At 33.4% G+C, this 11525-nt stretch overlaps 2 protein-coding genes across 6 annotated transcripts; one reads left to right on the top strand and one right to left on the bottom strand.

The window, feature by feature from the left end:
* Positions 1 to 314: 314 nt before the first annotated feature.
* Positions 315 to 5585, bottom strand: LOC106769961 (protein cornichon homolog 1). Of its 4 annotated transcripts, none has more exons than XM_014655777.2 (5): positions 5504 to 5585; positions 5150 to 5373; positions 4889 to 5070; positions 1310 to 1432; positions 626 to 1197 (listed from the first exon to the last, which is right to left on the bottom strand). In XM_014655777.2, exons 2-5 carry the CDS (start codon positions 5225 to 5227, stop codon positions 1125 to 1127), a joined length of 456 nt encoding a protein of 151 aa, XP_014511263.1. In that variant the 5' UTR covers positions 5228 to 5373; positions 5504 to 5585; the 3' UTR covers positions 626 to 1124. The 4 variants fall into 4 exon arrangements, with proteins under 4 accessions (XP_014511265.1, XP_014511263.1, XP_014511264.1 ...); XM_014655778.2 differs by having other exon boundaries at positions 5488 to 5506; XM_014655779.2 differs by lacking the exons at positions 626 to 1197; positions 5504 to 5585 and adding an exon at positions 315 to 599 and having other exon boundaries at positions 5150 to 5478.
* Positions 5586 to 6003: 418 nt separating this feature from the next.
* On the top strand, positions 6004 to 10946 carry LOC106769892 (OTU domain-containing protein At3g57810). 2 transcript variants are annotated; one of them, XM_022784864.1, is made up of 7 exons: positions 6054 to 6178; positions 7102 to 7147; positions 8205 to 8801; positions 8956 to 9077; positions 9341 to 9381; positions 10158 to 10256; positions 10346 to 10946. In XM_022784864.1, the coding sequence occupies exons 3-7, from the start codon at positions 8216 to 8218 to the stop codon at positions 10515 to 10517; spliced, it is 1020 nt and encodes a 339-aa protein (XP_022640585.1). In that variant the 5' UTR covers positions 6054 to 6178; positions 7102 to 7147; positions 8205 to 8215; the 3' UTR covers positions 10518 to 10946. The 2 variants fall into 2 exon arrangements, with proteins under 2 accessions (XP_014511172.1, XP_022640585.1); XM_014655686.2 differs by lacking the exon at positions 7102 to 7147 and having other exon boundaries at positions 6004 to 6178.
* The last annotated feature ends 579 nt before the right edge of the window (positions 10947 to 11525 follow it).

Below are 11525 nucleotides of genomic sequence, written 5' to 3'. Positions count from 1 at the left end.
AAATGTAAGATTTCTACCAAAGATGTAGTTCATTATCGCTAAAACAAATAATTTCTTAACATTATTTAATTCATCGTGTTTTTCTTTACAAGATTCCATTTGTTTGTATATGAAGGGTGAAAAAAAGTAAAAAAATGGTTAAAGTATTAAGTAGTGTCAGTGTCAGGTTCTTTCGAAAGAGGAATTAATGATTGAAAAATTTGAATTAATTTGATTAAAATGTTTTACATTTTATTTTTGGGATAAATGAAATAAAAGATTTTGTTTGCATGGAATAATTTAATTTATCCTAGTTGTAAATAAATTAAATGTAATTTTTTTTAAGAAAATAAGACTTCACTGTTAAACTAAAGGTGGATAGATGAGTTTGCAATGTTTCACTGAAGTTAATGGCTAACATTTCTATTTCTGTGAACACCTGAATTCTAAGAGTAAACCTAATGTAATGGTACAGATAAAGTCACAAATTCCCCCAAATAACCAAAAATTAGGGTAGAACTTACCCAGAGTGCCACATTGCACAAGTTGTGGGTTACCAAAGGTGTCCTAGGTCATCATCGTCTTCAATGCCTAAATAGTAGACTGCGATTAATGTAAGCCTGAAATAAAATACAAAGTAGGTACAAATGCTGACCATCAGGTTCCTTAAGCCATCAAGAACAAAGCTTGCAATAATAATCTAGAATCTTTCAGAAGCAAAGGAAAGGGCATTTTAAGAAAACACCAAAAGAGAGGAAAAACATTTTAAGGTTAATTTGCACAATTACATTTCTTATGTTCTATATTTTTCAAATTTGGACGACAAAATACTTATAGGTCACATGATGCATCTAGACAAGGATACCAAACATTCTCTTACGTGTAAACTTTTGTTATATATGACAAAAAAATTACAACTTCAAAGATCACTTGAAAAAATTTACACTCATTTTACATCAATATTGGAGACCAAACGAATTAGAGGAGAAAATATAGTTGGAGAGGGACTAGTCAAGGAAATGTAATTACAGGATTCCAAGGGTCTATAAAACCATGGCAGCTGAAATGGTCAATTTCCTAATTAGATAATTAATAATCTACTAAAGAAAAGTGTAGATTACACTTTTTTTTTTTCTTTCAAGAACCTAGAGATTTGACCGTATGTCTACTCCTTGAAACTTGGAATTGTAGAATATTATTGTTCCTGCGGCAAGCATCCTAATGGAAGGTCTTAATTAGAAAAGGAAATAGATACAGTGTTGAGCAGTTAGACCGTACAAGAAAAAGCAGAGCACATAAGCATGTTCTATTGTAAGGGTGTGTGACAAACCTGAAGATAGTAACAATGAGAACCGTTAAGTATAAAGCAAGTTTCACTATCCGAAATTTCTTCTCAGCATTAACTACCCTAAATACCTCAGTAACATCAATAAGATGCTCTCTTTTCACATACCTGAGTCATAGAAAGGGAATAATCATGACAAAAAAGAACATAAAACAAGTTTAAACAATATATCCTAAATGGAAGAACAAACATAAATTCGTTCATTATACTAAAAATTTCGTTGTTGACATTTCCTCTTCAATATGCATATGAACCCGCAAAAACTAATTTAACACTAATTTAGACACAAATTGAAAAAATTTTAAACAAGAAACTAACTATCGTGTTGCATGGATCATGACATAAAACATTCATTTCCCTCTAGAAAACCAGTGAACAAGGTTAACACAAATAGCAACAATTTGTAAAATTAACAAATTATTAGCTCATGAACATAAACTAGAAAATTACAATTCCAAAAAATAAATGTAAACCTAACAAAGCCAAACGGAATTTAAAAAATTCCATCTAAATCACGAAGGCACTTAATAATAGGGGTAAAAAGATCAGATTGAATACAGTTTCAATGAAAACCTCAGGATCCAAATGGTATAACGAGAAGATTAAAGAATAGTTTCATATTGATTGCCAGCCTACAATAGGAATCCAATATTCTATATATTCATGTCTTTCTTTGTCCAACTTTTTGGTGAAAGAATTTTGAAAATAAATTACTAAAATTTACGATTACTTAACAAAAGTTTTACAATGGTTTTATATCACTTGTAAGGCAATGCTAGCATTCTGGGTTTTGGACTAAAGCCCAACAACTGGGCTCAACACAGAATTAGTTAAAATAGTTTGTGGCCAGTTTAGTTAGAGAGGCAAGGCATTTATAGGGAGAGGGCATGGTAAAGGGGAAAATAATTCTGTAGCTTTTGTTAGAGATAACCTTAGATTAGGAACATCTCTTCTCTGAGGATCATTGCTCTGGGATTACAGGGGTTTCTCTTCTGCAATTTGCAATAGTTCTTGTAGTGTTTCTATTGAATCCGAGTCTTATCTTATCCATGAGAGAGCTGTGTTACCAGGGATGCAGGACAAGTGGATCATGAGAGAGCTGCCAGATTTTATAGGGGAACCTGCTTTGTGGATCACTAGAGCTGAAAGGTTCTTTGAGGAGCAAGAAATTCACCTGTCTGATGAGTTGTAACAAGCTTTCATGAAGATGGATGGTGTGACTATGCTTTGGTTTTAGTCTTGGTGCCAAGAGGACCTCGATTATATAAAGCTGAAGGAAGATGCATTCTAAAAAATGTTGCCAATATCTTCCCTTTCTTTTCTTTTGCTAACTTCCTATAACTTAGAATAGGAAAAGCATGCCGCCACACTGAGAATTCTACTTATATTGTTGGAATGAGTACACCCATTAACATGCAATAAAATTATAAAATTGCATTAAATATTTTCAGACACCTGATAGGGAGACAAAAAAAAAATCTGCTCAGGTGGCAGAAGCTGATACTAGTAAAATTTGTGTGTCAGCCTATCTGCTAATCCAGTAATCTTTTTACAGCACACAGTTTCAGCACCTAACACTGCTTCAGAAAGAAATACTTTTATTGCATCTATAGCTAAAACAAATAGAACAGAATATTCTCCTCCAACAAATCAGGTTTCATCTTGTGCAACGCATTACTGGTTCATGTGCTACAGATATTTGAATAGTGCTCAAATCTTGAAATTGGCAATCATTGTTTATTTATAGATTGGAAAATTTCAGTCTCAGTGGTCGATGGATAGTCAAATTAAGCTTTACGGAGAAAGATCCATAAAATTTTAATTCTTCTCCTTCATTTTAAATGTACTTATCATCTACACATTGATTGGTCCAGGAATTGAATCATAGTTAACTAATTATAGTTAACAAACTAAATTGTACTATGTATGCAAAACACTTGCGAGGAAGAAAAAAAATCATAACTTGCACCATAGAACTTGGAAATGTAAGGTGGATTGCTATCCGACCACCTACAAATATCTAGTTTCATAGTCAATATATCCAGTCCTCTGCAAAAGAGTGTTGGTAATCTAACGTTGACTAGAAATATCATCAAATTATAATATATAAATAGATGCAAATCACACCTTACAAATTAGTTTTCTGATGTTGAGTTAGATCAAAAATTTACTTTCTAAGAAACAAGATGACTATAATTATGTAACGAAATAAAAAATTATTTTATTGGGACTAGAAAATATATCCATTGAGATACGGAAGTGCCTAGGAGAAACAAAACTAAGATGATTCAAAAAGTTGTTAAATTCAATTCTGACTTGTGCGGTCTGAGACCATGCCTAACGATTGAAGAAGAACTTTAACCCCCGTCTATATTATAAGGGTGGCATTCAAAGCCACAAATTATTGGAGGATTGCACTCATGAGATTCTACAAAGACAAGACATCATATTACCAAAAATAAATTTTGAACTATGACAAGGGGGTCAGCCTTTGTTTCAATATACTCACTAGAAACATTGATGCAGAGATATTGGAGTAGCCAAGGAGACATAAACACGTGGTCAATTTAGAAGAGGCATATAATAAGATTCGGAGAGAAATATATTGGAAGTATCCAAAGAGGGAAAATAATTGAGTGCATATTGCCTATATTTAGTAATTCAAGAAATGAATGATGGGTCACAGCTGGGGTGAAAAAGCAAAAGGTGAGACCACAGAAGACTTTTCTGCAACTGTAGAACAGGACTAAGGATTAACTTTGTGAGCCTTTATTAGCATTTATTTATTCTCTTGTGTTTACAAAAAACCCTGGAATAACATATTCAGATTGACAAAAAAGGTATGAAGAATATTTCAAAAGAATATTTTGCAAATTCAGATGTAAACTAGTAAATTATAATAGCCAAACAACTAAACAATAAACATTGTCGTAGCCAAAACAGAGAGTTTAAAGAGCTTCATCTACTTTATCACAGTGAAATATTTAAAAGCTGTCATAACATGGCGGGTGAGGTGTATCAGAGTAGCAGTTTCAATTAGAACTTCAGATTCAAACAGTAATAAAGAAAGCAATAATCCATTTACACAAAAGATTGTATAAATGCACAACTATAATCACATCATGCATGTACTTCAGTCTCTTGATTCCCCAAGCAAAAGTAAACCTGCGCAGGCATCTATGTATATGTAGGAAAAACGCAAAAGTAAATTGAGCTCAACCATGAGTTAAAATCAACTTACGCATTCTGACTTTTATAAAAAAAGTCTCATCTAACTTCTTGAATAAACACAACTTCCCCAGAAAGTGTTTGGTTTTGAGTTCACACAAAATCAACTTATGCATTCTAACTTAAAAATAAAATCTTCTACAAAATTCTGGAAAAGATGATGCAACAAGATGATTTTAGCTTACAAAAGAGGATCTTTTGTTCAGCCATAATAACATTATCAAAAGGACTCAGACACAGTATCAGCAGCAAAAACATCACACCTAAAAACCACACCATAACAACAACACAGAGTTCAATCTCATCTGGCAAAAAAACATGAAAAAGTTAACTTACAGTCTGGCATGGTAGCAAGTAACAGGAACTGTGAGCAAAAACATGAACCAATGGCCAGTGAAGAGGCACAGAGCACACAATGCTCCCTGCCCAATGAACTCCGGAAGAACGAAGTAGTTAATCCGAGACGAAGCGTCGAAAGGGTTGACGTAATCAGACTCCAAATCCGACAGAATCAAAACCTTCAAGCCCAACAGCAATAACCCCAATTCAAAAACAGTTTTAACGAAAAAGAAATTAATAATATGGAAAATTGAAGACCTGGTAGAAAGTGGAAGCGAGAAGCGCAATGTTGGCAGGGAAACAAATGAGGAGCCAGAAGACGAGATTCCAACCCATTTACAGAGAAGGGGGAAAGTAGGGTTTGTGAAAGGGAAAAGGGTAGCGAGTGACCGTTGGAAGCGATCCAAAATTCAAAAGTGGGATTGTGGGAGAGTTGGGGAAAGAGCGCATGAATGAAAGAATCTTTGTTCGCATCCACGCCTCTGGAAAAAGGAAGAGTAAAGTTGCATGCTTTTAACACAACTGCATATGAAAACTGAAACCTTGATTTTTAGAAAAAAGAAAAAAACATTGTCATCGTGGTAGAAAAACCCCACATCGATTACTACGTACTCAACTGCTTCGATGGTAGTGACACACCGTTAGATACTGTTTTTTCTTTTCTCTTCACTGAATTTTACATTATATTTCGTCAAATTATACATTTGGGTCTGCTCGTATTTTTCATGAAACCTTTCTTAAGAACAAATGGAAACTTTAATAATTAGAAAATATTTTTTCTTTTTTATATTTTTATACTTAGTGGCTTTTGTTTTAAATATGTTTAAAAAAAATTGTTTCAGAAATTTATTCTGAAAATTTATTTCGAAAATCGTATTCTAAAAATTCTGTTCCAAAAATTATATATTTTAGAAATTTCAGAAAATTTGTTTCCAAAAGGTTTCCGAAACACGTTATCCCAAAGTTACTTCTAGAAAAGATGAAATGGTCATTTTGAAAAGTGGTGTGGATGAAGAAATTTTGGGGTGCAGGAAGCATGAGAATCCGACCCATAGGATTGGGCCTGGCCCGTATTACCCAATCCAGAAGGAACTAGAGGTTGCAGAGAGGAGCTGAACAATACTGAACTTCCTGAATCATCATTTGAAAATCTTGCTTCAGCCTCTCATCTTCCTACTATTGTTATTATTCTTTTCTTCAATTCCAGATTCCAGCTTTTGTCATTCACAACACTCTTTAGAGCCCCCAAACCCATTTACTCACTCTTCATTGCATTGTCTTCAACAGGTTTGCTTTTCCTCACCCCTTGTCTTCTCCTCTCCATTGTTTATATATATATGTGTGTGTGTGTGTGTTATACATAAATTGCAGTAATAGGAGTCATAGGGAATTTGAATTTTACATTAAATATTGTATTATACGTACTTAATTCCTGCTGATAGACCCATGCTATGAAAGAACCCATGTTAAATCGTGACATGTTTTAATCTTTGGATATTTTTTGATTGGTGTCATTTTAGTATTTTGGGTTGTTAATGATACTAACTGATATGGGTTCAATCAAGAAAAGAACTGAAAGGGGTTCGAGTTTGATTAGAATATATAGGGAAGTTCATGGGATTCTAATGTGAGTATATGAAAAGCCAAATGATAAATTTAGTGGATTTTGTCATGAGTACACAGCAAGTTGGATCCTAAAGCAACCTGCATATATAACTTTTCAAAGTTTCAGGCGTTTGTTTACCAACTTCGAATAAGCTTGAATGATAATAACTTCTCTTCATATAAAGATGTACCTTTACTTTGTCTCAGAATGAAGTATTGAAGTCTTTTCGCCTGGAATGGTGTTGGTAAAAAGAGAGTATAAATTGATTTCATGTTTAGCTTAGAAGGTTATATCTAATTGTTAAATGGACCCCTTTTAAGGAAGCATTTAAGTATGTCCAATTAGAGATTTCTGAAGATAATAGAATCTCAGCTGGAAAATTGGAGAAAAGAAGGAATGTAGGGTTTCAACAGATTCTTAACTTAATTGTGTTTCATCGTCTAAAGGATAGGAAAATGGCTAGTCTAAGATGCATTCAAAGATGGGAATCACATGGTTGATTCCTGTTTTCATTTAGTGCTAATTTAGAAGGTGTTTGGAGGAGTTTCTATGGATCTTAGAAAATATCTTCTGACTCTTATAAATTCTTTCTACCTTATTTCAGAAAGATTCTCTCCATATTTTAAAGCTTTAAGGAGAAGCACACCAAAGTAAGATACTTTTAGCTTATCCTGATAGGCGTCACATTCTAATTTATGACAAAAGCTTTTGTGTAATAACGCCTCATTGAATAAGTACTTGGTTAAACAGTTTACCCAGATGCATCCTTAGTTTTTCTTTTCACAGAATACTAGATACTTAATATTGTATATAAATGGTGTATTGTGCCATGATATGGATTGACGTGAATGGTAAGGAATGAAAATGTTGAAACTAACTTCTAATCTGTCGTACATTTTTTTTTTCTTTTAAATTTAGAAATTAAATCCTGGGAGTTAGGCTGGTTATTCCCCTTTGTTCTTGGTGTGAGAAAAAGTATACACTTTAAACATTTGATCCTTGAAATCTCTTGCTTGCCAGTCCCATGGGTCCATAGCAGCCACCCAAACACTTGATAGAATGTAAGTAATCCTTTGATTGTGTCAAATAGAATAGTTGATGTGTAATGATATTGAAATTGAACTTTTAACACCAGAAATTACTGGAAATCAAATGGAAAGAATAAATAGAAGTGCCTCTATAACGAGTCTTTGAGTACATACATGGACAATGGCTAAAAACCGAAAAAAATATGGTCTTTCCTCATAGAAATCTATCTTTTGCAATGTGAGTTTTATTTTATTGAGTGTGATTTTGACTAATCCTGCTGTTCTGTTAGCTTTTTATACATTGATCTGGCATTTTGATGAACTTCAGATCAACAGGTTAATAACCTCTATCTAAAATTACACATGTACATTTAAAATAATACTTATGCTTTGGTTGTCAGCTTCCGATACTGTGTGAAATCTTGGCCATGGACTAAAAGCGAAAAATTATATTTATGCAATTTTATATTAATTTTCAAGTGACATGGATTTTATGAACTGATTGTCTTGAGAATTAAGCTAGGAGCTAGTATATAATATTGGATTATGGGAATAGTAATGCTAATTCATATATTCATAGTAGTAAGGTTCTCTGGCCAGATTAAGAAAATTAATTCTGATGAAAAATAGTAATCTTACTTTGAAGAGTTTCTGATGAATATGGTTGGCTTTTATTCAGGCAATGTAAACATGAGTTTTTGCTTTTCTACTAGTCAATCTTCAATAAATGCTGTTGTCCTGAAAGGTCGTTCTCCGCTGCTGATGAGCAGTAACATTCATGGACTTTGGTCCCGTGGAATATCCTCTTCATTTCCTTCTAGTTCATTTCCTGGGGAGTCAGAGATAAATCATGTTGATTTTTCTGTTTGCACAAAATTGTCTTGTTCAACGGTTATGGGCCAAACAATTAGAGGAGGCTTCCTTCGATCATGCTGCTCCAAGCAAAGGGGAAATACTCGATTCTTTAGTTCTGTAGTACCTCGGAAGAGGTATCATGAAATTTCACTGGCATGCCAAAGTATGAATATGAGGCTTTTGTTACCCAAACAAAAATTGCTGCACAAAGTTAAGTGTAATTTTGGTCCAGTAAGTTGGCTGCGGGGATGTGCTTCAGTTGGCTTGATTTTTGGGTTACTGGTATGTAGTTCTAGTAGTGAGCCTGCTCATGCCGAATCACATTCTGAAAATGAAAATAGGAAAGATGACTGCAACGAGTATGAGTCAAACGTTAAATTCTCACATGGGAAGAAAGTTTATACTGACTATTCTGTAATTGGTGAGCTGTACTTTCTGTTATAACTCCAGAGTCTAGATATATACACATACAAGTCTATTCATATGCATAAATATTTAGTAAATAGACGTAGATAAGAACCTATGCATTTGTATGTAATAACTGCAATATTTACTAAACTTATGGTGTTGAGCAGGAATACCAGGGGATGGAAGATGTTTATTCCGCTCTGTTGCTCGTGGGGCCTGTTTGAGGTCTGGAAAGCCTCCTCCTAGTGAAAGCATCCAAAGGGAGCTGGCAGATGATTTACGAGCCAGAGTATGTTTTATGTATTTCTGTGCATCGTTGTAACAAGTTTAAAACACCACCTTCCTTCTGACTTCCTTGAAACTAAACTAATTGGAAAAACACACAGATACAGTATTGCCAACGATTTAAAGGGGTTACCGAGATTACATCAATTGCTGATGGATCACGATTTCAAATTACTCCAATAGTAACTTCTTAATAAAGCGGTTGAAGTTATCTGGTCACTACTTTACCTCAGCTCATCCTGTTGATTTTTGTCTTTCGTTTTTCAGGTAGCTGATGAGTTTGTCAAAAGAAGGGAAGAAACTGAATGGTGAGTTCCCGTATTGGATACCTGTAGCATTCTGATGATTCCATTGCTTGATCGACAATTTTATCAATACAGCTCGCTCAATCTGTTTTCCCCTCATAACATGTAAACGGCTAAAAATACAATAGAATGTTTGAGACATCACAATAACTGTTTCTACTGTTAATAAAACATTAAATTTATTTTCAATCTTCATGTTCTGCCCTCAAAAAATGGTTTGGTATAAGCAAATTCTCTCCTTGCTTTTTATTTTTATTAAAACTACTAGAAATGAACCGAGCCTAACTCAGCTCTAAGGGTTAGCTCGGGTGGAAATAACTTCTGAACCATTATGAAAAATAGCCTGACCATATATCTCGACTCAAAATTGGGACATCTGAGCAGTTAACACTCCTTCTCACATCCATGATGGACATTTGAAGTCTAAAATCTGTAGGACTGGGTATTTGTTGGTACATCATAAAATTGATTGGTCTTGATTGAAATGAACAAAACATAACTCAATTCCAAAAGCTAGCCTAAGGAGTAGTTTACCTATATTCTAACCTATAGTGGACATCCTAAAATCGGCAGGAGAAAATTGTCATTTTTAAGTTGATCTCAAACATCAATTTAGTTTATTTCTTTATTTTGTTCTTCTACTGGTATATCTTATACCACACTTTCTGGAAGAATGTATTAAACTTGAATCAAACTATATGTATTAAACTTTGTGTATAATGATGAAATCGATGATTGATTATTTACTAATAAACATAGTTCTCCCATGAAATCTTCAGGTTTATTGAAGGTGATTTTGATACATATATTTCACACATAAGGAAGCCTCATGTGTGGGGAGGTGAACCAGAATTGTTCATTGCATCACATGTTTTGCAGTAAGTCTCTCTTCCTTTTGGGAAAGTGAATTCATATGCAATCATTTACTATACACAGTTAATGTTAATATAGGAGGGCCATTTTCCAGGATGCCTATCACTGTATACATGTATGATAAGGAGGCTGGTGGCTTGATATCAATTGCTGAGTATGGCCAAGAATACGGCAAAGAAAACCCAATTAGAGTTCTCTACCACGGGTTTGGTCATTATGATGCCCTTGATATCCCTACAAGGAAGGGTCCCAAGCCACGTCTGTAGCATTTCATATTCAAAAAAAAAAACTGACAGATTAAAGCCTGTAATGGTTTCCTTTAGTAACATTTATTAAGGTCATTCATAGGTTCAGTTTCCCAAAAACCTTATGCCTTTCAGATCTTGAAGGCCATAGGTTCCATGGCCAAAGTGAACAATGAGCCCCCCTTGACTTCAGTGGACCTTAACCTTAAAGGTTCAAAGTTCAAACTATCTACTAACTTTAGTGAACCCTTTCTGTGAAAGGTAAATAATGGTATCCCCTTAAGTCTGAGTTCACCACTATTGCTTCCATTGAGAAAATATATTCAATGTCTGATAAAGCTGGAAGTTGGTGCAATGCAATTATTGAGATGTTATGGATTCCATGTATGTGGTGTAATTTGTGTTCAGGGAATTAATGTTTAATTTTACATAACTAAACTTCTTTGTTTACCTTTTCATCTATTATGCACTTTTCAAGTCAAATCTGTGAACCAATGTCATATCTTCTGTTTAGAACTAGAGCTAGAATATCAAAGCAAGAATATACACTTTTGTAATATTTTAATATTATATAATTTCTTTTATATAAAATAACTTACAAAACAGAATATATTGGGAAAATTTTCATAGAAAAATCTAAATTTTTCGATAATATTCAAGTTTTTTTATGTTGTCTTTATCACATGACAATAATTCTAGTGATTTGTATAAATGACAATTCATACTAACTATTTTACGTATGAGGCACCCAGTTTTTCTACTTGTCCATTTTTTTAGAATTGATTTTTTTTTCAGTGTTTTGTATTTATTTTCTTTTTCCAATTGTTTTTCTATCCTTTTCAGTAATTGTCAATCAGGGTGAACTTATTTTTAATAAATTAGAAAGTACACACATTATTATTTATTTTATCCTAAAACAAATACAAATGGAAATAGAAGTAAATTAAATTCATTTAAATTAATTTTATTATTCTTTATATGATTCTATCAAGTTTCAATAACACGTATTTACATAACCTATTTAAATTT

The sequence above is a fragment of the Vigna radiata genome, chromosome 8 (assembly GCF_000741045.1).
Source record: "Vigna radiata var. radiata cultivar VC1973A chromosome 8, Vradiata_ver6, whole genome shotgun sequence".
NCBI lineage: Eukaryota > Viridiplantae > Streptophyta > Magnoliopsida > Fabales > Fabaceae > Vigna > Vigna radiata.
The sequence above is the reverse complement of the archived record's forward strand: the minus strand, read 5'-3'. Positions and strand labels throughout refer to the sequence as shown.